At 39.7% G+C, this 27,947-nt stretch overlaps 1 protein-coding gene across 2 annotated transcripts; it reads right to left on the reverse strand.

The window, feature by feature from the left end:
- Nucleotides 1-303: 303 nt before the first annotated feature.
- Nucleotides 304-27,947, reverse strand: LOC150082660 (phospholipase A1-like). Of its 2 annotated transcripts, none has more exons than XM_090378731.1 (8): nucleotides 27,857-27,947; nucleotides 13,915-14,039; nucleotides 12,811-12,986; nucleotides 10,539-10,685; nucleotides 8,504-8,633; nucleotides 5,642-5,761; nucleotides 1,964-2,071; nucleotides 304-660 (listed from the first exon to the last, which is right to left on the reverse strand). In XM_090378731.1, the coding sequence occupies exons 2-8, from the start codon at nucleotides 14,021-14,023 to the stop codon at nucleotides 392-394; spliced, it is 1,059 nt and encodes a 352-aa protein (XP_090234857.1). In that variant the 5' UTR covers nucleotides 14,024-14,039; nucleotides 27,857-27,947; the 3' UTR covers nucleotides 304-391. The 2 variants fall into 2 exon arrangements, with proteins under 2 accessions (XP_090234857.1, XP_090234858.1); XM_090378732.1 differs by lacking the exon at nucleotides 27,857-27,947 and adding an exon at nucleotides 17,783-17,802.

Consider the following 27,947-nt stretch of genomic DNA (forward strand, 5'->3'; position numbering starts at 1 on the left):
AAAGCGGATCACTTGCAACTGAGTTCTGAATAAGTCTTGTTGAATTCGCTTTAAATATTGCCTAAAGGTAAAATACATTTAATTAAATTTTATTACAAGAATAGTGATTGTGTTATTGAATCCTTAGTGCATATCATAGACTAGCAGCCTACCCCCTCAACGAGCTATCCCCACGTCTCCGAGAACTAGCTTTATTTTCCTATTTCTCCATTGTGTAGTATCCACAATCTTTGTGATTCAAGAAACATATTCAGACCAAAATGTATGTTTTATTCTCAAATATTTGATTAATTTATTCTGTTAAATCTTAATAATACCAGGATGAAAAGTTATTTGATTAGATAGTGCGCAGTTTCCATCATCGTAAGAGAGAATGTGGCTTCAGAGAACTTCAAGAACCATTCTGTAAACAATAAGGATCTTCGGCAGTTGTATTGATATACATTTTATGAGTACCTGTAGTGTAATAAGTATCGTAGTCGGACTTGTCACATACGAACACCAAACTTCTGCTGTTGCTACTTGTACACGATCGATCGTTAAAACTTTGCTGACTATCACATTCCACAGCGGTGAGGTTGCAAATTTGTTCATTCTTCATCGATGCCACACAGTAATCCTGTGCACGGCCATGGCTACATCCTGAATCTAATAGTGGAACTGAAAAAGTCTAGGTTAGTCTTGGAAGGTGATAGCTGAAATCATTTCGCTTCTGTCTCATTCACCTCCCACAAACACATACACACACAGAAGCACAAATCTGCAATCAAAAACTCTGACTAAATTTACAATGAAATGGAAATAAATAAAATAATGCAAATAATAAATCCATCTAATCGGAATGGCAATAGTTTTATTCAACTGCCTGTTAACTGAGGATGGGATCATCGATTCAAATTGAGGAAAGACAGTTGCAGAATAGATGTGCGGAATTTGCCTTTAGCCAACGGGTAGTTGATTGCTGCAACAGGCTTCCGTCAGTTGTTGTGGAAGTTGATAGCTTAAATAAATTTAAGCTATCAGCTTATGCTAATATTGCTGTTCGAAGTGCGAAGAACTTTAGCAAAGGAAACTTCGACTAAATCCTTCGAATTAATTAGTTTTCCAGCTCTGAATCACAACCAAGATCCTGAAATATATGGTATCACTCATTATGTATAGTCATCTTTTAAATATGCAAACTCCGTTTTTACAGAGCGGTGCTAACTCAAATAGGAAGCATCATTACCGCCGTGTCCTCCCTTCCCTGTTTCCATCTAATAGTGGAGCATATCGTTGGATATCCATTATCACTCACAGTTCCATTATCTACTGTCCCAGGATCAACCTCCCTGGTTTTAATACTGATCAGTCCCTGAACTCAAGTCTAATTTCTCCCTCCTTTAAATTGATCGACACAACCAGCTGTCCCCATCAAAGAGCTGTAATTGTGTTCCTCTTCCTGTTTGTTCGTCTTACAAAAAGTAGAATGAACACCCCTTATATTAAGAAGTTTGTGACCCACTTTAGTGTCAGACTTTCCTCAACAGAAATGCTTCGGCCGCCTATTCCTTTGTAGATTAGGAACCCGTACTCCCAATTATCTCAGTTTTAGAACTCTAAGCAGTATATCTTAAGTTGTGCATTATTATCTTTTCTAACGAATTCAAACTGCCCTTCAGCTTTATTTTGAATGCGTTAACAGAAAGGGATGGGATAATTCAGTTTTTATAACTAGCTATTTATCAAGACATAATTATTTCAAATAAAGATGGCCGTCCATCGACTTATAAGTACCAATTATCCGTATCTGAACTAACAGAGATGCAGATAATGAACTTTATCTGCATCTCCATTTTTCTCATATCTAATATTATATATTAAATGATTGATTATATCTTGATATATCCAAGCAATAGTTTTCCAGTTGCTTCTGAGTTATATTATACAAACAATTTATTTAAATGAAGTTACTTTGACTTACGTTGTGGGCATCCAGGCTGATAAAAGCCACCATTCCAGTATATATCGATACCTCCAATCGGGCCATAAAGTTCAAACCCAGCTATCAGCAAATCCAACACTCCAAGATCTGTCGAAATAATAATGAACAGGATTCGTAAATTGAATTCGTTCCAGTTATTAAGAGAACATATGGTTGCCAAGGAGCAGAAATAGTAAACGATCAGAAATTTAATTTTTCATTTTTTGTTTTCATAAATCGGTTGTATGTGCCTGGCTTGGCAGACTAGTGAATGTGGAAATTTCCAGCGAATACTTGTTTGGTGAGAAATCATGCCAAAAGAATGCGCTACTGTGAATGTGACATAGCTAGCGACTTGAAGGCGATGAAAGTAGCAGCGCCGGCCCTCAGTCAATGTGCCCTTGTGAGTTTAATTTACAGTATTTTGCCTTCCGAAATTTCTGTAGTTTTTATTATTTTTGGGCAGTTTTTGAAGTGTAATCTGGTCTTACGTACCTCAGTTAGGTTAAGATTCCTGTTAAGTGTTCAGGTTGTTTGTGTTTCTCTCAGTAGTGCATTGTTGGAAACTTTATATTTCTATCTCTTCTCATCGTGTATAACCACAAAACAATAAAAACGGCCATCCTACTAACTGTGCTATCCAGGAGGGCACATATCTTCTTTCAGGGCGTCCTTTTATGGCGTGTGACAGAGACTTCGGGCTTATCGAAAAAAGAGATGCTCACCAAAATCATGGTCCCTCATGAGCAGGAAGAGGTCATCAAAATCATGTGGGTAGGAGTAACCCCAGAGTAACATATCAACTGTTTGGTACTACACTCAGGGTAGTGGAGTATGAAAAAGACCTGGGGTTAACTGTGCAGTCAGAAATGAAGTTTTCTGAGCAGCGTAGACAGTCTGAAAGAGTAGCTCATGGTGTCTTGTAATTGATATACAGGAATCGTTTTAGCAGGGATGAGGAGGTGATTATCCCATTGTATAAGGCAATGGTCAGGCCACACCTTGAGTTCTGTATACAGGTCTGGTGGCCTAATTTTAGGAAGGACGTATAGCTGCTGGAACGAGTACAGAGAAGGGCAATGAGATTGGTGAATTGAACAAACGGGTGCCATTACGGCGAAAGACTTAAGTTCTGCAAATTGCAGTGTCTGGAGACTAGGCGCCTGCGACGGGATCAGATTGAGGTGTACAAGGGCTCAATGCCGATGGGATTCTTCCTCTTGCCTGGATTAAGCGCCTGGGGGACATAAATTCAAATTGAGGAAAGACAGTTGTAGAATAGATGTGCGGAAATTTGAAACCACAAGCGGGTGGTTAATTGCTGGACGAAACCTCCATCTGTCGTTTTGGAAGTTGACTGCTTAAACATATTGAAGCCAGGACTAGACAAACATTTTGATTGAATGGACGGGTGCAAGACTGAAAAAAAAAACCATTGGAGATAGTTAAAATGTGTCAGAGGATTTCTTCGATTTTGAGAGACTGGCTGATAACTTTATATGTTTGTTTTTGGACAATGAGGAACACTAAAACTTTTATCGAACCATTTGTTTCGGAGAGCACAATGAAGATAATGAGTGTTATGATGTGGACAGTGGCTAAAAAGTTGCAGTGTTGAAATTTGCCTTTTTAAACTTTATTTAATTTCTTCAATGAAAATAAATTTTAACCATTATATGAGTTATGGTTATTCCTGCCTCCAATTTTATCCCTCCCCACCCAAAACCAGCCTAAATTTAGTTTTTGGCACTTTCAACGTTATCCATTTCTGCTCCTCAATTACTCTGTTTTCTAAATCTTAATTACAGAGTACTTATTTTAAGATTATATTATATATCTTTAGGTATAATATGTTTAAGAAATTAAAAAACATTCTCCCTGCGATCTATCCATTATTGGCTAATTGCACACAATGCGTATGAAATCATAGTGAACATGTATACCAACTTGTTGAAAGTACACTGATGTATCCATTTCTATTTGGGAGGACTGCGTCAATCATCAAAAATTCAGAGTGATGCTGTCACTAGGCAGGGCTATCTATTCAGGAACCGTTAAGTCCAATTCACCGAAGGACAGTTCAATGTACAAAGTCATCCCCTACAAGTTAAAACCATTCCATCGAGTTAGCTGAGATAAGCATGATTATACCTAACCCATCATTTGTTAACACTCAACGGACAATCCATATATATCAAACATCAGTAGGCTTTGGATTTGACTTTGACTGGATTTGAACATCTTAACCTGGACCTTGATTGTCTCCCATAAGTATGTGTATTATTCTTTTCTACTTATTATTGTTATTAGTTACTATTTTGTCTTTTTAATATCCTCATACCGTGCACATTTGGACAATACAGATGGGGACTGATTTGTAGTTATCTGAATTGACTAGAGGTGTCGCCAAAGTTTTGGCAGGTACTCTTCATACAGTAAATTAAAAAAATGAAGGGATGAATCCGATCAGCCACACGAGTAGGTAGTTTTTAGCATTCAGATTGGGGTCTAGGGCACGGCGGTTCCAGGAGATTCCTAGGAAACTGCCTCACACTGCAAAACTCTTCCACACCTGCCTGTTTCGGTTAGACCAAGATATCGGAGTAATTCCTCTAAACAAATTGACTCCTTACCCTCCATCTACCGTCCTGATTCATCAGGAAATACAACTTTTTCACTTCCCTGTTCTTGATATACCTCTTTGGTCTTCAAACGTACAATGACGCTGTTCAAATGCAAACTGCCTGCAAGCCTAAATGGAGAAGGGTTTGTTGGATCGTGGTCTTCGAAACTCTGCTCGTTGTCCCTTTGTTAAAATTCAAGCCATCCGTTCCACCATTTCCGTCCATCGTCTCGCACAAGGCAGGACAGCCTATATTCACTACGACCATCGATGAGGCGTTGGCGCCCGCCATTCATCAGGAAGCTACTACTCTGCTCACTATTTGTCTAATATTGGAACACCTTACCTACAGCACCCCACGAAAAGCCCACAAGATTCGTAAATTCCATAATACTGCAATCCTTAAAAGCAGTACCCGACAATTATCCCGTTTTCAAAGTCCATCAGATCATGTCCGTTGCCAATGTCGATCAAATGGACTGCATTCCAAGAACCTGTAGTAACACATTTATCAGTTCTCAACGCGACACGTGTGCTCCCAGGCAGGGAGAAACTTCCTTTAATTACTATAAAATCCATTTCACGAATGTAAAATGCTGTTGTACGATTTTATTTCATACACAGATATGTAGGAAAGAAATGAGTGGCTTTGGACAGTCCCATCAGCTGGGGATTAAACTGTTAGAATTTTAATCAGCAAATCTTACACATACCACTGTAATAATTTATTTTCTAATCGAAATAATGGTCTGCACAGGTAGCACAGCGGTTATAACCGTAAGCTGGGAAATATCCCGGTTCGAATCCTGTAAATGACACGAGGTACATTTATGGGCTTTTTTCATTGCTTGGCCGAGTTAGTCGGTTTCAGAGAAAATATAAAAGAGAGAGAATATACGTTTCTTATGTTAAAATAATGCAAAGAAAGATACAAATAAAGTTGATCCTCGAATGCCATTTTAGAATAAATATTTTTAAAACTTATTACAAAATAAGAAGATTTTATTGAACTTTCATCATTATTTATGCACTTTCAAAATAAGGTAGATACTCACCATTGTTCACAGCTTTTTCCTTTCCATTGGTGTGCAAGGTAACAACGTATTGTGCGTCGGATCCATCCAAGCGGTCTTCGGCTGTTTTATTGTGGAAACACGGTCCAGCAGGAGAAAAAGCTGTCGAAATACAGCAAAGACAAGAGTTTCAGTATATTCTATAAGTAAATAGGCACAATCAACGCCTGCATATAGCTATACTGTATAGTGCAAGGATGCCACTTTATGGCTATGTGCAGGCCATGTAGTAAATTCAGTAGGTCACACAGAGTATGAAATATGCGAAAAAGTACTATGAAACGTGTGACCTGACTAGTTTCCAAATCACAGCATTGTAGGTCGAGTGATAACATATATCCCTCACGTTTTTTTGTTAACTCCAACTAACAGGTAATTTTAATATCAAAAAGCAACGACCCGATCCAGAGGTGCGAAAGAGTGATTTGTGGAAAACGACAAAGTATTAAGCATCTACCCTTGCTAGTGTATCTCAATGTCCCCTCAAAGGGACATTGAGATCAGCGTATTGGGATTAATTGTAAAGGCGCGTTCATCTCAATGCCCTCCCTCCTGTCACAATAGCTCAAGGATCTGAAGACAGCTTTATTACATGAATGGGCCAAATGATCCTTGTGCCTTTTTTGATTTGACTCCAGGCTAATGCTATGACAGGTCGTGTCCGGGCATTGCAAGGCCCAACGGCAATCCATCACAATTTAGCTCATGGATGATAAAATGGCCGGGCATGTAGCTGTGATTAGAACAGTAGAAAACAAAAGAAAAAACCAGTGATGAAATCATATTTATTTTATAGACTTCTTTACAATAATCGGTTATTAATAAACAAATTCATTAATAGCCAATAAAGTGCGAGATAAAGGCAGTAACATGAACAACTTGTCGATTATCTTTAATATACAAGGAAAGAACATATTTGACAATATATACTCTGTGACACCGAAATTTCAGCACCCAGAAGAAATGATTTGATTGCATGCAAGTGATCAGGCGGATGAGTTACATACAGATATACATCCAATCAAAATACAGGACCAGTCATACAGAAGTTTCGACTGATATAAAAACGAACGTAGAGACCATTGTGTTAAAAACGTGTGTGATGCTGTTAACAGGCTTCTCGCAGGAAACGACTTCAGAATGTAACTAGATTATAGAGAATGCCGAGACGTCAATTCGACATTGATATGAGCAATTCAGGGTCTTGAATAGAAGGAGGATTCAGAAGGCTACCATCCAGCTCCTCGAAAGTGGGACTAAAAATCTGACTCTCCAGCCTTTGAGAGGCTGAATGGTCGCTTCGTCTTGTAGTGGAAAGTGTGGAATGTGACAGTACCACAACATACAGATGTTGGTAAATGTGGTTGAGGGAAGACTGCTCGTGGAATGGGTAGTGGAGCAAAGCGGCGGACTTCAGAACAGGAGGATCGACTTCTCTGTTTACAGGTTTACACCGCACTTTCTGCCAAGAGTGCCACCATCCAACAAGCTGCGATATCAGATGGCTGCCTCCCCGTCACTGTTGAACCATTAGACGTCGACTGGAAGAAGAGGTCTGCCATGAATACTGGCTATTGCGCCGATTACATTGACTGATGCCTTCGTCAACAGAATCTGAAATGCTGCAGTACACGGGCCACCTGCGATACAGAATGCCGTCACTTGGTCTTAAGTGATGAATCCCGCTCCTGGTTGGGGGTCCCATGGTCGTCACAATCACGCATAGCAACGACGACATGGTGAAAGCAATCACTATACAGCCATCGTTGAATGCCATACTCCAATCCCCTCTGGTGTAATGGTGTGAGGACCGATTAGCGTTGAGCTTAGATAGTCAGTCATTGTTGGTGTTCATTAAAGGCAATCTGACGCTAAGTCACCTAGATTTTGGAACCCGTTGCTTTCCTGTTGTACAAAGGTAAGAGCGACGCCATTTTTCAGCAGTACAATGCCAGAAAGCGCACCACACGGGACTCCTCTAAGTTCTAATCTTGGCCAGCGAGATAGGGGAAATAATCTCCTATCGAACACATGTGGCCCGTGATTTTACTCCATCTACAAAGCCACCCGGCCAGCAGTGAGTACGGATGTTCTGCAAGAACACGTACAAGATGCTGGGTGGGAAATACCGCGGAAGGCTGTTCGACTCCTATATGACTCAATGCTGAGAGCTTAGCTCAATGTATCTGCAACCGTTGTGGATTTGCATCATATTGATTTATCCATTATAAACATAATTTAGTGACATTAAATGTGTACACACACACACAGACATTAGCGTTTTCTATTTTTATTAGGTGTTTTTTAACTCCTTGGTAATCAATTACTCTAAATATCCTCTCTGTATTCCTTGTTCCTTCAAGCCAGCCCACAACACAGGTATCTGTAGCATTCATTGCGAAAGAAGCCTTAAAACAATGAATGGTGAAACTAAATTCTATTTAGTAATGTTTAAACTTATGTGTTAATTGAGTCTAATCAAAAAATAAAAAACTTTAAACTTGAAGAGACTTCTTACACCTAAATTAGAGATTACTAAATTGTGATTGGCAATGCTGTGAGCAATAAAGCCGAAGAATCAAGCAATCAAACTGTAAATGCACTTTCTTTAGTTATCACTGAATATATCACCACAGAAAGGGCTTCTCACACCAAGGTTTCGAGGTCATCAAGTAGTATTTTTGATCAGTTAATAATCAGAGCAGACTACGTAAGAAAGCAGCATTAAGTTTTTAAATAACCCTTAAGGAAAGTTGGCAATACCTCAGTTCAATTTTATAACAAGAATAGAATTAAATTATTGGGTTTTCATTAAAAATCTATTAGAGACAACTTTGTAATCACCTGCAATAAGTTTCACTTTAGGATCACTTGGCCTCATTTTCTTCAGAACCTTGGCTGTGAATCCCGCAATATGACATCCCAAACTGCCTGAAAAGAAATGAAGATTTTCCATCGATGTCCAGCCAGCTTCCTAAAGACAGAAACAACAAAAGTTAACAGTTCGAAAAGTAAAGTATACACTGCTTGACAAAATCAAACGTTGTATGATCCTCTCCAATGGCTGATCAGGCCTGGCAGCGGTGAAACATGCCCGATATAAGATTTAGATTCTATTTGTAGGCTAAAACGGAACTCATCAGTGAACAGAATTCTACCTCATTTGTCAGGACTTGAAGTCCCATGTTCATGGCACCACTTTCGATGAGCTCTCAGGTAGTTTGGAGTTAATGGGACAGTGTTTTGTGGAAGGTGCCAATCGTGGTTTCCCAGCTTCCCTGCGTAGAGTCCACTTGAATTGAGCCTCCTTAACACAGTCTGGTTGCAATGCCTTCCAGAAGGATGTCAACTATATCAAATATTCGCCTTCAGCGACACTGTTCACAATAAAATATTCATCAAAAACATTTTGTGCTCTCAATTTTGTCGAGCAAATACAGCAAGTGCATTATTATGAAAAGCAGATTAGACAAGATAATTGTAAATACTCTTGTCCTGTTGAATTTCAGCTATTTACTTTGAGAGAACTAAAAGATATTTGTGGGAAATTAAATGTGAATAAGACCCCTGGGATTGATCTCATTGGGAACAATGCAATAATTAAAAGGGTTGAAATATTTGCTCAATACATATTAAACATGTTTAATAAATATTATAATGACAGTACATTTCCAGGATTTTGGAAAGTAGCTTCGTTCAAGTTGCTTCATAAACCTGACAAAGAGATAACTGATCCCAGAGGGTACAGACCAATCTCATTACTTCCGAATTTGGGAAAGCTTGTTGACCGTTTAATTCAAATGAAACTTAATGAATGGATGATTAGGCATAATATTATTTTACAGTGTCAATATGGTTTTGTTAAAGATTTATCTGCTGGTGAATTGTTAAGTAGTATACAGACAGCCCAATCCAAATATGTACTTGTTTTGTATATTGATTTTGAAGGTGCTTTTGACGCTGTATGGCATCAAAGTATATTGAATTCCCTAAGAAAATTACATTGCCCCGAACATCTCTATAGTTTAATTAGAAGTTATTTAATAAATAGACAGATAGTTGTATGTTCACACCATCTTAGATACAGTAATCAGGTTTCAAGAGGTTGTCCCCAGGGCTCTGTCTTGGGGCCTCTTCTTTAGAACCTTCTCCTAAATTTATGGACACAGGAAAGGTTTGATTTTTGCAAAAGGATAGCATATGCAGATGATCTGGTTGTCTGTTTGCCAGGTAGGTCCAGATGGATGTTAGAAATAAATGCTAAGATTGTAATGGAGAGTTTAGTCTCACGGGCTAGACTGCATAAATTAAACATTTCTTCAAATAAAAAACTGTTATGATGGTTTTTAAAGGTAGATTGGATCCAGGTAGACATCCAAGGGTGTTATTGGAGAGAAAACAAATTCCAATGGTGGAAGTGACTAAGCAGTTAGGAACAATTTTTGACAGGCGGTTATCTTTTTTTGACACTTTTGTTTCTTGGTGAGAACCGAGGCGTGGATATTCCATCCTCCTTGTGCTGTCTCTGACCTGTTGGAATAAATAGCAATCGTCCAGATGGGTGAAAAATCTGTGGTTCTCTGCTGCTTTCCTATCTGTATGGCTACTCAAAGACAATCGCGCCTTGTCATCAATAAGTTTAAGAAAATCCATGCAGTCCAACTTTGTAATAATCCAGTTTTTGACGAGAAGTGATCATCTGCCTGCGATTATTCGATCAGAAGTGATCGAATAGTTCCTGACTGAGTATTCGCACTGTAATCGATAATGGTGCGCTATTTGGTCTTTATGTAAGTACGATACGAGAAATAATGGGCTTAGCATTGATTTAAGTATTATTTACAAAGCGCAAATAGGATTGATAAGTTGATATACTTACTATAACAAGATTTAGGAATTTAGCGATTATATCACCACCACATTTGCTGTCTTGTACAGCTTGTGTGTATAGCTCTCCGGTTATACTGGGATAATAAAGCTCTAGTATATTACGATCTCCTCTATTCAACAACGTAGTTATTAAATCCTGTAAAGAGCAAAAACAGTTTCACGAATTATGCCAATCTAGCTTCCCACAAGGATTTAGAAATTCTCAATTAGTTCACAATTCAGTAATAATCTAATGATAATTGTATTCTGGATTTTTCACAATTTATTACAAAACAGTATAAGCAGTCTGCATACATAAGTTTAAGTGGAACGTTTTAGTAGATTCATCGATTCTTTTCTTGTTAAACGGATTGTTAGAAGAATTATTGAAAGGGCAGATCGAAAAACAACTCCATTTCTTTATTTATTTTTATTTTCAAAAGAAACAGAAAAGAAATTACGAGCATTTAGAAGATTCATAAGCTCAATATTTCCTCCCTTCCCAGTCTGAGAAGAACTAATTGCCAAGCATCGTCCCATTCTACATAAGAACGACTCTTATGGTGACCGCCAATCTGGTCACCATTTCTTTTAATTTTGAATATTTTTTTTTTTTTTTTTTTTGATTTGGTAGTTGTTGGCGCATCGGCTTCTGTGGCCATATTGCACCTCCCAAGGTTTTTGCAGTACTTTGATCCAAGCCCGAGGCGGGAATCGAACCCGCGACCTTTGGGTTGCCGGGCAGGTACTTTACCCACTCGGCTAGCCCGGTCGGCTTAATCCTGAATAGAAGGTTTGTCTTTGTAAATGCGCCATCCATATCCAAATCCAATATTTGGAATTCCCGTACAGAATTACAAGGGGCAATTGAAAATTACGTGCCTGAGAGTGACATTTGTATTTGAGAAGCCTGATAAGACCTTTCTTCTCAACTACGTCAACTACGTGTCCTTTCGAGTCAATATAATTTTGTCACCAATGCTGCAATGCGTGGATCTCAGCTGCGAGGAAAGGTTTTTCTTGCCCCCCCCCCCCCAGGAACGTACCCACTGCAGAAATGACCTCACTATCGGTGGGAAAATGGATCTGCTGTCAACAACTTTGAAATCCATCGTGACGAAACCATTTTAATGGCGAGAAATTCTGTTATTATGTGGTAGACACGTTCAGATGAGATGCCCAAGATACTGTCAATGTACCCAACTGGCACTCTTGATCATTCATTAACACATTATGCACACTGTCAGCAAATATTGGAGTGATGGATGTTGCAGGTCTTCCCCAGAGTGGATCACCTTCAGGCTCTTCCTCCTCTCTTTAAGTTCTGCTGTCCCCTTCTTAATCATGGAATAGGAAGGGGAATTCTCCGTCAATATTTTAACCTATCATCATGTATTGCCTTTGTTGTTAGTGTGTATTTTTTCCAAAATATTGGATGACTGATTTTGTCCATCTTATCTCGTTAAAAGGACCTTGTTGACTTTAGGACTTGTAATTAAACAAAGGCCTTATTGTCACCGCATAAAACTTGTCGGATTACTATTTCAAGTGTTATACATAAAGTAAAAACATATTTAACACTCTACTACTATCCTTTTGTACTCCGGCCACGAACTTTTCAAACCCCCTTCCTCTTATAGATTACTCCTCTCCTCATATATTTCACCAAGTGTATCCATTGTAGTCTTAAACCTTTTTGTATTTTTTTTCAGAATATATTTGAAAACGGTACAAATCCACATGAAACAGCAGAGCTATTTCTGAGCTAAACCATCAACCCGAAATTCAAACCATTAGAAAACCTTCACAGTCTTCCTTGTTCACTGTTGTCAATAACAAAATTAAAAATAATATGGAGTCAGCTCCGGTGGCATTATACACCACTTGCTATACTGTTTATTCCTGAAGGGTGCCCATTTCTGACTACAGCATGTTTTTCATCCCTCATCAGGTCTTGGTCCACCTTGGAATCTTCCATATTGTCTCATTTTTCTCCAGTTTATACATTAACATCACCAGGTTAAATGAATCAACTGCTTTACTCAAATCTGACTACACAATTCTAATTTATAATTTTAGGAAACTTAGAAATGCAGATCAAGAAGATTTTTTTAATTTTTTCTAGACATCTACTCAGAAAGAGGAAATGCTTACTGTCGTTTTATTAATGATCCGTTATAAATTCATTTCTATTTAAAAATGAAGTTAAAATGATTTTAAATTTTAATTGGAGGTCAAATTAGTCTTGATTTAGTTAGAATTTTAAATTACAAAATAGTTACCCCAGGTGTAGATGGGGATATACTACCATAGCCTCGAAATATGACATATGTTGGTCTCATGGTGTTACAGTAGGGAAGGTTGAGAGGAGTACTCCCTAAGGTATGACTTGAAGGGTTATTAAGGTTGGCTCTCGTATAGCAGTAGACTTTGATGTTAAACGGCCGATTGCACAAATCTAATAAAAATATAAAACATAATCATTAGTGAATTCTCTGGTTAATACAATCAAAATAAGATTATAAATTGAAATTGAACTAATTGGAGTTCGATCTTGATTTGCTGAACATGTTTACGTTCAGCAGTGGTGCTGAACACAAACAGTAGTATAATGTTCAGACAACCGAACGATTCATTGAAATTAAAATAGTACTTGGGAAGGCGCTGTTAGATTCCTAAAATCTGCACCTGAAATTTCTCAATTTTGCTAAGAGATGACATGAGGCTTGACTTATCTAAAACGAGATGCCATCAAAGAAGGCCATACTTCAACAACTTTTGACAATTTTCAACTACCGAATGGATTCTGTTCTATTTCGTTTTCATCTCTTTTAATTCCAGATGGAGGATACTCAAAAATCAAAAAAGATTGATCCAGTCGATTTCTTTGAGGAGATACCCATACAGAACTGAAATTTGAAACAATCCTTCATATTTATGGAGATACAGAAAACGTGTTCATTTGCTGGACACATTAGTTGGGACTGGGTAGTTTAAATATTACCCTGACCACCGATAATGATGATGAGAATCTTTAAAGACCCGAACATATACTACAGGGAATTTGGGATTTTATTAAAGAAATGACGAGTGTGTGTCCAATGGGGTCTGCATGGCCACATTGATTCTTAGTGAAGACTATCTGGCCAGTCCAATAGAGCAGCGAGCTGGTATTTAGTGCCATCCGCTATCACTGTAGTTGTCATATAAACAGTCAGAATGGGCAGTACAGTAACATAAACAAGAATATGTACTTCTGTGTTCTTGTACAGATCAATTTAAACTATTTTTTTTTTTTAAATTAAAGATTTTTAACACTATTTTTTGTGAAAACAAATTGATCATCCGAATTATTCAATCTCCAATCAGTTCGGATAAACACTTACTTGGCACACCGGGACATAGAATAATTGTAGTAGGTATAGACCCTATAAGATCCTGTGCCCAAACACAGCCGAAGAGGGAAAAGACACTTGAGATGAGAATGGCATTCATCTTTCTTCGAAATCAGCTGGAATTAAAAATAAATGACTTTTACACTATAAGAAGGAAATAGACAGATAAAGGAACAATAATTTGAGTGTATTGAAATAAATTTAAAGGAATAACCATCAAAGACTCAATAAAACAAAGTGTAGATTTTAAATCTGTTCGTGTAGGAGTACTTAAAATGGTTTCTTCTCAGTACCTCGGAGTTACCCCATTGAGAAAACTCATATTTATCAAAATGTCACATTACGAATTCGCTCGGATGGTTATTGAATTCTAATTCAATGTCAAAACGACAACGTTGTTCAGAAATATTTTCTGTATGAATTTCACCATAGAAGGACGCATCCTGGCCATTACTATTCAAATCACACAAAGGAAATGTGTCACAATACACGCAGGTGTTCGTTGCTTTAATACAATAGTCATATGGGTTTTGTATGGGGAGGGAAGCGATCGCTGTTGTCTTAAATTAAGGCAGAGGTAGTTAGGGCCATGAGGAATCGCGTGTGTATGTGCGTTAATTTCGCGTTTTCCATGGTCACTTTGAATGGTTTCTTGGACAAATTCCCGCTAATTCACCGCAGTATGAAAACTCCCAAAACGTTTCCAGTTTAAAAAAGAAACTTCTAAGTTTTTTTGTACGTGGCGTCGAAAGAGAACAGTCGCAACCATTTTTGGAAATTGTAGCCAGTGGGACAAGGAAAACAAAACAAGGTTAAATGCACCGCATTACAAAATTAATAAGTGGATAGAAGAAGAGCGTATCTACACTGCTAGACAAAATTAACAGAACCCAATAAAACGCAGTGTAACCTGAGAAACTTGCGATGAAGCAGGAGAAAATTTAGTACGGTGCTGTACCATAGAATAATGATGGAATGAGGAGGCAACGAGAAACTTCGGACAGGTATATCCCCTATACCATTCATCTGGCCACAGCAGTCATTGGATATTTCCGGTTTCAAGATATTCCTCCACCACCTGAGCTCGATGAGCATGTTGTTCTCGTGCGTGAAAAGAAAATAGAAACTATTCGATGATCTGTTCTCGACATCATTATCAAAAACATGAAGAAGGGTGCTGCCGTTCATCATTATGTCGGGATCTCCCAACATGAGAAAACCGCCTGCACGGTAAGGATCTCTTTTTCTGTGATCTTGGAGGGATGGTAACGCGTGCCTCATTTTCTACAGATGAAATAACGTCTAGAATATGTTTGTAGACTAAAACGGGACCCACCATCAGAGAAGATAAACGTACCCCATTTGTTAGGGTTTCAGGTCACATGCTCTTGGCATCGGTTTCGACGACCTCTGAAGCCGATTGTGGCGTTAATGGGATACCAACCACTATCTTCCTTGCATAGAGTCCAGACTTCTTAACACAGCCTGGTTGGAAACATTTTTTCACTTGTGATCGATGCAACCTCAAGAGACAGTTGATGACAGGACACTGTAGGGTTACCTCTTGCTGTTAGAGCCAGACAGCGGTCTTTTCTGGTTGACGTAGCCGTCGAACAACCTTGACCGGCTCTTCTTGTAATGGTTCCTGCTTTCTAAAACTGCTTCAATAGTGCCGAGATAACACTAAATGACACATTAATCCAACATACCCCCTCCGCCTGGGACAGCCCTGCTTCAAGTCGTTCAACGGCTGCCTTCTCAAAGAATCATCCGAAAGACGATGACTTATCATTCTCAGTACTGGAGATGTGGCTATTCCACTAGGCAAGCAAAAAAATAAATAAACGGGAATGAAGTGATGTGACCACAACCCGTGTTTTTATAGGCATGAATAATTTTAGGTGGCAGATCGGTTTCTATTGGACAATCGGAATTTGCATGCCAGGATGTCTATTATATCAAAAATTCTCCTCCGGTGACACTTCGGTTCACAATAAAATATTCACGGAAACATTTTTATTCTCTTAATCTTGGCGATCAGTGTATTTGGAAGATTGGATACATCAGAACATGGAAGCAACAATAATAACATACACTGAGTGATCACTGAATTATGACCACCCTTATGAAAACTGAATGCGACCCATTGACCACGTGAGATACGAGAGTGCGGAGTTAGTCGAAGTACGTAGCATAGATGAGGTGTCACTGGTTCAGTAGGTAGTAAAATTCCGAGCGTGATGGATAAAAGGAAGGATTTATCGGACTTTGACAAAGGACAGAGTGTGGGTGCTCGACGAGCTGGTACCTCGATTTCCCAAACGGCTGAACTGGTGGGGTGTTCGAGAGCTGCCGTAGTTAAAGTGTAACAGGACTGGCGTCAAAATGTTAAAGCAACGACCTTACGGCAAAACTGCAAAGATCAGCGTAAGGTTGATGTTAGATGTAAGCGCCGGGTGCGACGACTCGTACAGGCGAACAGGAGCAGCACCGTTGAAGAGTTGACCACCCAATACAACATGGGCCAATCCGGAACAATATCTGGCATGACCATTCGTCGCACGCTCACACGTATGGGCTATACCAGCAGACGACCCCTACGGCATCCTCTCTTAATCAAGGTGCATCGTAGTAAAAGACTCGCCTGATGCAAAGAGCATTCAAGTTGGACATTAAAAGACTTGAAGACTGTGTCCTGGTTGGATGTGTCACGTTATTTACTCCAAACTGTGGATGGTCGTGTACGGATTTGGCATCAACAACATGAGGCTCTTCATCCATCATGCATGAGATCTGACTTCCAGCATATCGATTGGCCTCCGGACTCCCTCGATATGAATTCCATAGAGCACTTGTAGGGCACTATGGAAAGGCATATTACTGATATGCCTTTCTATGGAAAGATAAACCAAGCACCTCCATACATACCTGCATTGCTGACCGCATTACACCCAGCTTGGTCGGCCATACCTCCCGAACGCTTCCGACATCTTGTTGAATCAATGCCACGTCGGATAGCTGCTGTACTGAGGGCAAAAGGAGGAAGTATTAGGTAGGTGGTCATAATTCAGTGATCACTCAGTGTATTTGGAGGATGATTCAAAGAGTTTTGTTTTTAATAAACTAGAAAATGAAAACTGTTACCGATATATATTTGCAGGCAAACTTCTTGCTCCTTCAAACACTTTTTGCATCGGTCCACCATCTTTCTGATGAAGAGTGAGAATTACGTAGAAGGTAGTTGCCGGTTGTAGTAGGATTTTAGTCGCTTCAGCAACTTCGCCATATTGTTCCGTATTATGTTTGTAAATTGTGTGTGTTATGTTGTCAATTTGTTGGAGGAAAACCCCAGTTTCCAGGAGAATAAACAATGCTATTCCTAGGCCCGACTAACTCAACTGCATTGTGAAAGGAATCATAAAAATTTCTCGTGTCTTTGGCGGATTAACCTCATGGCTTTTCAATCTAGTGTGGGCAGTTAGGTGATTATAAACGCCTTGATATTGAGCCGACTTCGGTTGTAGAAAGGAGAAATACTGCTTTGATCTGGAACGTTAGGTTAAATACAAAATTCTTCGATCGGATTCATCTCTAGAATCTCTTCGACCAGGCGTGTGGTCTTCAACCCAAATTTTTACACCGATTGCCTATGAGAGAAGGAGCATTCTTTTGCTGGAACATCATATGTTCAGAACTTTCAAGGTGCGCGCGCCATGGCTTTGTCCAAGATAATAATGTACGACTCACATTAATGACATTTGGTTGTACAACCCATGAAGCTACCATAACTACTATGATTAAAGACCATCTAAAACTTAATTCCACAACAGAGAGAAAGTAAAACATGTAAAGCTCTTACCTCACTCGCAAATGGATGGAGACAAGGCTGTCTCACTTGGTTATGCGCAATAAAAAACGCTGTAATACTTTTCTAGCATGTAATATATTGATGTCTGTCGATGGCACAGTTCATGCGCATTGAGGAACAGAGTGAATCATTTTTACACATACATAAACACCGCTTTCCTGCACTCCCTCTATCGTTTTATATGCACTGAGCTGCCACTTTTATATTATGTAATTCTGTTCATTTCCTGAGAGGGATTTCTCTCTCAGTAACAGCATCGTGTGTTTGCCACGTGCGTTATAAAGCAGGTGTGCAGATACTCAGGAATGTGCTTGTATGCAAATTATTGCGCAGAGGAAAAAAACGAAAGATTTTACCATGGAACGTGGGTTGGAATCAGCGACAAACGACGTGCCGTTATGATTATCTCGGAAACTGCAAATCTACTGGAGTTTTCACGTACCCTTCCTTCTCACACCCTTTGGAAAAGATGTGGATTTGAATCGCGTCAATGACACTTAATAATATATCGCAAAGTCGCTTCATCGAACCCACATCCCAAGGTTAAAGTGAGGGAAGAAAGTGGGTCATCTGGTCTAGCTCCCAATAACTACCACCCACTATTGGATGCAAAAGCGAAAACTAAACTGTTCCCCTCCATATCTGGATGAAAATGAGAAGTCGAAATGTTGAAAATACTGCCTCGAGTGTGGTGCAGGATAAAGTCACTTGCGTTCAGGTTTTAGGCAGAGGGGATCGCTTCGAAAAGTAGAACGCACCCCCAGAGGAAGTGAGTGGAGTAGTGACGCTGTCTCAAGCTTTGCCTACTGGACAGAAAGGGCAAGGGACCATGTAGCCCAACTAACCGAAGAGCTTCCTCCGGAAATCCGCTCGGAGACGTGGAAATTCCACTCATTTTGATCTCGACATCCTCAGGAAGGAAGAAAAAGCCAACGATTGAAGTGGAACAGCGAAACGAACACGTTCATCATGAGAGTGTACTAAGAAATAGCCAAGATAGAGACCGACATGATAATGAACAGAATGGAATTACAAACCAAGTAGTTGGAAACAGTTCTGGACTGTTTAGTCATGAGACCAAAAAATAAGAATGAAAAACGAGAGAAGAAGATCCTTGCAGAATTCGAGGTAATGACCCCCCCCCACAGAAATCCACACCAGTCTGAAACGGAGACCAAACGTCCAGCAAGTCATTTACCACCCCAAATGGTAATTAATACCGATTACCTCATCAACAACGAAGTACCACAAGATGCCATCCACATAACCATTTATTGATCCACCAGCCTTGGAATGGAAAGAAAGCTACAGCAGACGATAGAATTGCTAAAAGAGAACATAGGCCAACTGGATAAGAGTGATGGACCGGCCAACTAGAAGACATTCGGGGATTCTCAGCTAGCCTGTGGCGCAGCGAAGTACGAATAACGACGGTGCATTTTGATTAGTTCGAAAACACATGGAAATCAAGGGCATCGAAGGGATGGCAGAATGGGAGATTCAAGAGAAAGACCCGCAATATCTCCAACTAGAGGCACATGAAATTCAGGCGTAGAAAGAGACATTTAGCGGAGCAGCTTGCCTCGGAGTAGCCACGTGATAAGGTACTTTTAACACAATGCCAGATTCTCTGACTACAAGGAATCCTTATCTGAAAGTAAGGATAATGGTTGTATAAATCTTGTAAAGCACAGCCCAATCAACTGTCTTCCAGTAACGTATAGGCTGCTGACAAGTTGAAACCAAGAAGTTAGTGAACTACTTGAAGAACCGAACATCATGACCGAACATGACAATGGCGGTCATCCTTTTTCGAAATCAACTCCATTTAAAAGAAATATAAATTTTGCACTATAAGAAGAAAATAGACAGAAAGAGGGACAATAATTTGAATGAACTGAAATCTATTTAAAGGAATAATCATCAAAGACTCAACAAAACAAAGTTCATATTTCAAATTTTTTCCACTCATTTGATCTCGACCTTCTAATACGGTGATAAAAATAAAGGGTTTGAATACGACTGACTCCTTAAATAAATTGATTATTTGCTGCTAAAGTCAATACAGTCAATACCTTACAGTTTACCTTTCGGTGCACAAAACCTATCTGATGGCGCTCACAATCAGTGCTTACCATTCATGGGATTGCAAGACGTGGAAATTCATCTTCTACAAAGTCATATTATAAATTGCAAGTAATTTTGTAGAAGTGTATGAGTGAATTGATGCGTGGTTCCCCATTGTACCATTGAGAAAACAGGATATTCATATTCATAAAAGCATCACATTATGGCTTCGCCTGGATGGTTTTGAATTCTACTGCAATGTAGAAACAATAATATTATGCAGAATACATTTGTGATATGGATAAACCATAAAAGGACAACATCCTGGTGATACGCGCTTTTTCATTTTCCATATTACAAAGGAAATCTGTCACAGTACATGTTCTTTCGTTTAATACCACAATCATATGAGTTTTATGTGGGGAGAGGTGATGGTAGTAGTAGTAGTAGTAGTGGCATTTGATGCAAGAAAGCAAATGTATGAGCTTATGCAGCATCAGCCAAAAAAAAAAAAAAAAAAAAAATCACACCATTCTCTCCAAATGACTGTCCAGTTCCTCCTTAAATTTATTCAACCTATCAACTTCCACAACGACAGATGGAAGTTTGTTCCAGAAATTAACCACCCGCTGGCTAAAGGCAAATTTCCGCACATCTATTCTACATCTGTCCTTTCGTAATTTGAATTTATGCTCCCTTAGGTTCGTAATCTGAACAAGTGGAAGGATCGAATCAGAATTCAGCGTGCTGAACCCATTCAAGGCCTTATACACCTCAATCAGATCACCGCGCAGGTGCCTAGTCTCCAGCCACTACAATTTGCAGAACTTAAGCCTCTCTTGGTAAGAGGATCCCTTCATTCCCCTCACCAATCGTGTTGCTCTTCTCTGTACACGCTCAAGCAAATCTACATCCTTCCTAAAATGAGGCCTCCACACCTGTACGCAGTACTCAAGGTGTGGCCTGACCATTGCCTTATACAGAGGGACAATCCCCTCCTTCTCCCTGCTAGCAAAATTCCTATATATCATTGACAAAACCCCATGTCCTGCTCTGGCAGCCTGTCTGCATTGCTCAGAAAACTTCATATCTGCCTGCACAAATACTCCAAGGTCTTTTTCATATTCTACCACCTTAAGTGTAGTACCGCACAGTTGGTACGTTTCTCTGGGGTTACTTCTACCCATATGCAGTACTTTGCATTTGTCAAGGTTAAACTTCAGTTGCCACTTCTTAGCCCATCTGCCCAAATTATCTAGATCCTGTTGAGTAGCACACTACCATTACTGTCATTAACAACCCTGCCAACCTTTGTATCATCTGCAAACTTCGACATTAAGCCTGATATACCTTCATCAATATCATTGATAAATATACAAAACAACAGTGGACCCAACACCGAACCCTGTGGGACTCCATTAATAACATTAGCCCAAGAAGAGCAGCACCCATTGATTACCACCCTCTGCCTTCTCCCACTTAACCATCCTTTTATCCATTGTAGCAACTTACCGTTAATACCATTCTGCTCCAATTTGTACAATAGTCTTCCATGCACAACAGTGTCAAAAGCTTTCCTGAAATCCAAATATATGATATCAAAATTATTTTTTGCATCCAGTTCCTTTGTAACCACATTGTAATACCCTATCAAATTTTTCAGACAAGACTTTCCATTAACAAACCCATACTGTGTCTGAATTATTGCTGCAGTCTTGTCTAGATGATCCTGCAATGCATCTTTAACCATTGACTCCATTATTTTACCCGGAACAGAAGTTAAACTAACTGGTCTGTAATTACTCGTGTCACCCTTCGATCCCCCTTTGTGAATTGGGGATACATTTGCACATCTCCAGTCCGTGGGAACCTCCCCTGAGTCCAAGGACGCTCTCATAATTATGGCTATGGGTATGCTTAGTTGCTTTGCCGCCTCCTTTAATATAACTGGATAGATCCCATCCACCCCAGGTGCTTTTCTTACGTTTAACGTCAACAATTTCTCCTCCACTTTGCTTTCAGTTATTACAAAATCATTAAGCACCCTGCTACAATTTGATAACCTTCTGCCATTTTGAAACCTTAATAACTCCTCTTGTGTGAATGTAGATGCAAAATACTCATTCAGTTTGTTTGCTATCAGAGCAGGATCATCAACAGTCGAACCATCGATGTCAAGTGGACCAATCAGGTTCATCCCCTTCCTTTTAGAGTTTATATAAATAAAGAAATCCTTGCTGTTTTTCTTGGCATCTTTTGCCAAGGATTTCTCGTAATCTGCCTTCGCCTGCCGAACCACCTTTGTGACCTGATTACAGATTAACTTATATCTGCCATAGGCTTCTGAGTCGCTTGATAATTTATATGCATCCCATACATTTTTATTCTCTGTTACAAGTCTCATTAGTTCATTTGATAACCATTTAGGCCTAAACCTTAAACAATATTTCTTAATAGGTATGAAACTTTTAGTAGCTTCCACGATTAATTCCTTGAACGCTTCCCACTTAGAATTTACTGCTGGTAACATCGTCAGCTAAACCCACTATACAGAATTTAAAAACTGTCGGAGACCACTGTACTCGCCTTTACGGAAGCAAAAACCCTTTCCTTTACCCCTGATGGTAATTAAATCCTTAAGTAAATCCACGTCAGTATACTGTGATCACTGCCACCTAGTGGTTCTTTCATCTGCAAATTCCTAATACATGAATGATCACTGCTGATAACCAGATCAGCAGTGATAACCAGATCAAGTATCTGGTTATCACTGCTGATAACCAGATACCCTCTCTGGTTGCCTCTCGAACATGCTGCTGCAGAAAACAATCATCCAATAAATCCACAAAAGTTTGACTAGTGTGTGAGTGCCCAACGCACAAGTTCCAGTCAATATCTGGGAAGTTGAAATTCCCCATTTTAAGACATTTCGATTTACTAGCCCACTCTTATTTTTGCTTTCGCAGTGCTTATGTCACAACCAAACTGACTCAACAGTGCACTGTTCATCTATATGAACTGGATGCACTTCTTTTGATTTTAAGTTTTTCTTTATTAACAGCATAACACGTCCTCCCTTTCTATCCTGTCTATCCTTTCTGTACACATTGTACTCCCCAAATTCCATTTCGGCATTCCTTATATCTGTGTGACACCACGTCTCCGATATCCCAGCAATATCTGCCTTTGATGTCTTGACCAACACTTCAAATTCATCAAATTTATTTACTATACTTCTAGCATTGGTATACATGCAAGTATACATGCACCTATTCTTATTCCTAGTTACTCTAACACATCCCATATACCCACCTGTTTCACGATGACTACCATCAGTCCTGAAATCCCTAACACCCCTCGCTCCAGGTCGCTACTTATTCTAATAGAAGTTGTGCAAGAATCACCTTCACCTCTGCCTACGGATACTGTTAAACTATTAGTCCTTGTATCCCCCAAGCTATCAGTTTTCCGACCCACCTAAAACTGCCTCAATAGCATCAGCAAATATTCTTGCACCCTTTCTATTTAAGTGTATCCCATCCCTGTAGAAGCAATTTCTCCTGTTAACAAGTAGAGTCCAGGCTGAAAAAAATTCTATCCCTTGAGCCTTGGACAATCTTTCCAGAGCCGAATTGATCGACAAGGCTCTCATCATGTACTCCCTCCTATCGTGTCTGGGCAGAATTGCAGACACTTTCAAATTAAACCGTAATTCACGGCTTTTTTTCATCAGTGACCTGTACTTGCTAAGTAATTCCGCCGGTCTCCTACTCTTAATATCATTAGTGCCAACGTGTACAACTTTATCACCTTTTGTGCCCCTAAAAGATGATATCTGCTCTACAACGTAATCAACCTTTGCCCCTTGCAGACATATCCTGATCCTGTTCCACCTATCCTTTTTACAAAGCATGTTCCCCGTTTCCCTGACAATAGAGTCACCAACAACTACTAGTTCCTTTGGGACCAGCGCATTCTGCCTTGGGGGTTGCCGCTGTGTTGCGTGATGACCAAGCGCAAGCTCTGGCGTTGATGTGGGCAGCTGAGGGCCTGATGGGCCCCTCAATTTAGATCTTTCGAGGGCATCCACCCTGTCCTTCAAACTCTCATATAGGCCCATAACAACGCTGAGTTGTCGCCTGATTTCATTACACTCCTTACATCGCGCACACACAAAGACATCCCCCATGGCAATATCATGTTCCGTTCCAGATAGTTCGGCAAACATTTCACAAGTTGCACTTTTTTTAGGCTGTGATGCGTTGGAGAATCGCCCCCCCCTCAGTTCTCCCCCGAGTCACAGCACTCCTGCCACTTTGTGCCCGTTGCTTTGCTGCTCTAGTTTGGGGCATGATATTTTTTCGGAGTCTGTAACTCGCAGCTGTATTTTCTAAAGAGAGTCAGCCTTTTTTTCATTTCTATATTACAAAGATATTTGTGATATGGATAAGACCATAAAAGGACAACATCCTGGCGACACGCGCTTTTTTCAGTTCTATATTACAAAGGAAATCTGTCACAGTACATGTTCTTTCCTTTAATACCACAATCATATGGGTTTTATGTGGGGAGAGGTGATGGTTGTTGTCTAAAACCGAGTGATCAACAAATTAATTTCGCGTATTAAATGGTCAGTTTCGATGTTTGTTTTTGGACAAAACCCCCTAATTCAGCCACAGTAAGAAAATCGCAAAACGTTTCCGTTTGAAAATGGAACTCCAATTTTTCAGCGTGGCGTGGAAAGAGAACAGTTGTAACCATTTTTCCAACCAAAAGGGCGTACTCTGTATTTTTTTATTTGTAGCCAGTGGGACAATGAAAAACAAAACAAGGTTAAATGGACTGCGTTGTAAAATTCAAAAAAGCATTGGAGAGCGTATCTACACCGATCGACAAATTAGCAGAGCATTTAGAAAACGTGATGTAACACTTGTTGCTTGCAATTATATGGGGCAAAATTTGATATGGCTGTGAAACATAGAACATCTATGAAATCAGGATAGATACAGCAAGAAACGCGGACAGATATAACGGATATATATAGGACTGTATACGAATTACCAAAAAGATCACATTACAGAAATCGATACAAATGCTCGAAAATATGGTCACATGATATCAGTACGGCATATGCTCCCCTGCAAAGGCTAAAAAGGCCTGACAAAGGCTAAACATGCTCGATATAAGGCGTCTATAAGATTCTGTGGCAACAAATCCCATTCTTGCACCAGCGCAGGCATTAGCTCACCAAGTGATCGAACTATTGGCAATCGGCGTTCAATGCGACGCCCAAGGGCGTCGTCCCACACATTCCAATTGGATTTAAGTCTGGTGATCGTGCTGGGGCCACGGCAGTTGTTGGACATCTTCAGCTTCAAGATATTGCACTACCACTTGATCTCTATGTGCAGTGGCGTTGTCGTGCACGAAAAGAAAATCTGGGAAAACAGCACCCCTAAAATGTGGCACATAGGATTCCAGTCGCGGTACCCCTATCAAAAACATGGAGAGGTGGGCCGGTGATTATTATTCCGCCCCACACGAGAATACTGCCTCCACCTTAAGTGTCCCTTTCTCTGATGCTGGAGAGATGGGGGGTCCGCATTCCTCGTTATCTCCAGATGAATTAATTTCTAGAATCTGTTTGTAGGATAAAACGGGACTCAACACAGAAAAGAACTATATTCCGTTTGTTGGGGCTTCAAGTCACACCTCTGAAGTTCTTGATGTTGATGCAGTTTACACAGATATATCTAAAACATTTGATAAAGTCCCGCACGAAGAGCTTCTAGAAAAACTTAAGCTATATGGTAACAGTGACCCTTTGCTCTCGTAGCTACGGAATCATATTATGAATCGTTCCTTTTGAGCGTTATCGTCAATTTAGTGAACTCGATCCATTTACATCACTAAGTGGAGTACCACAAGGCCCCCCCCCCTAGGTCCTCTACTTTTCATTGTTTTCATAAATGATCTTCGTTCTTTTATCTGCACCTCCAATGTTCAACTTGCTCTCTATGCAGATGATCTTCAGATCTACTCAGCCGTGAAAGAGGTTACCGAATCTCAACAGCTTCAACGCGTCTTTAATAAATTCTCTCTGTGGCTACCTCTCAATGACATGCCTGGTAACTTCTCGAAGTGTAAAATAATCTCTTTCTCATCCTGGAGTACACTATTAACTCTGTAGTCATCGAAAGGTGTGACCAAGTTAATGCCTTGGGGGTTCTCTTCTCCAGCAGTACTAAATTTAATGCCCATGTCCTTAAAATCAACAGCAAATCATTCAAAACACTGCGATTCATCAAACGAAACACCTACAAGTTCAAAAACTACAGATATACTGTTATCCTTTATAAATCTATTGTTCTGCCAATCCTTGAATTCAGCTCACCCATCTGCAATTCTCCACAAAGACTTTAATTAACAAAGCATGGAGCAGTCCAAATAAAATTTGTTTGTTACCTTATGTTCCGTAACCCTCTATTTTATCATTTAGTGCAATCGCTGTGCGATTACTGTCATCTAAAGCCTCTGTGCACTAAAAGAGTTCTTGCTGACATCAGCCGTCTAGCCAAAGTAATCACTGGAACGTATGAAGCATCTGATATCCTTAGTAAAATCGACTTCCATGCTCCTCGTAGACAAGTCAGGAATCTTACCTTGTTCCTCCTTGACTCAACCACCTTGGATTTTATGAACTTCAGTCCACTGAATAAAATCAATAAATTGACAAATGACTGTCCATCCACAAGTTTGCCTTTTCTCTTGAACTGCAAAGTGACAAACTCACATCTAATTATTGTAGTTTTTTTTTTAATTATTTGTTTGATTATTTTTGTAATCTATAATTAATTTATTTATTATTTTCTTAGCGGTAACTTAACTTAATGCGCACCTCTTTTGTACATATGACTTTAATGTTTGGATCTATATCAAGTTTATTTTCCTGTTGGATTTCTTATTATTGCTATTGACTCTGTTCATTATTCTACTCTCAGATACACTGTGAACGGTAACCTGTTGTGTATCTTGTTATTAATAAAAATAAAAAGCAGGACATCGCAGCGTTCCATCTTGCTGTGAGAGCCAAATAGTGGTGACGTGCCCTCCAGTGATTTTGGCAAGCTCTTTTTGCATGGTTCCCTTCTCTTGAAACCGTTTCCATGACACGACTCGTGATACAGTAAGCCAACGTGTCATCTTCGCCTGAGACCGTCCGGCTTCAAGTGGTCCAACAGTCCGCCATGTCAAAGAATTATTTAACCGACGATGACTTGCCATAACACTTTCTGCATTGGTCCACCATCTTTCTGATACTGACCGCGAATTACATAACAGTTGGTTGACGGTTGTGTTAGGGTTTTAGGCGCATCAGCAACAACAATAGATCATATTCTTCCGCATATATTATGTCTATAAATTGAGTGTGTTCTGAAGTCAATTTGCTGTTTGCTGGACGAAAAACTCTAGTTTCCGGGAGAAAACATAATGCTACACTCGCCTGAGACCGACTAACGCAACTGCATTTTGAAAAAGGCCCATAAAAATTTCTCAAGTCTTTGACGGATTTGACCTCGGGCCTTTTCCACCCAGTGTGGGCAATTCAGTGATTATAACCACTGTGTTACCGCGCCGATTTCGCTTGTAGAAAGAAGAAGCATTGTTTTGGTCAGAAATATTAGGTTAATTCCAAAGTTCTTTAATCGGATTCATCTCTCAACTCCGTTCGGCCAGAAGAGTGGAAATTGTGTTCTTCAACCCAAGTTTTGACACTGATCGCCTATTTAGGACGAAGCATTGTTTTGCTGGAACATGGCGCGTGATACCTATAAAACGTTCAAGATGTAGGCGCCATGGAATTGTCCAAGATAATGTTGGGCCGATAATAATAATATTTGATTGTACAACCCACGAAACGACCATAACTACTGTGATCAAAGGAATATCTAAAAGCTAATTCCACAACAGAGAGTAAGTAAAACATAAAGCTCTTACCTAAATCACAGAAGAATGAAGACGAGGCTGTGTCACCTGGTTACGTGCCGTAAGAAATGGTGTAATACTTTTCTAGCATGTGTTATATTGA

The sequence above is a fragment of the Mastigoproctus giganteus genome, chromosome 7, assembly GCF_048544385.1.
Source record: "Mastigoproctus giganteus isolate SK-2022 chromosome 7, ASM4854438v1, whole genome shotgun sequence".
Taxonomy (NCBI): Eukaryota; Metazoa; Arthropoda; class Arachnida; order Uropygi; family Thelyphonidae; genus Mastigoproctus; species Mastigoproctus giganteus.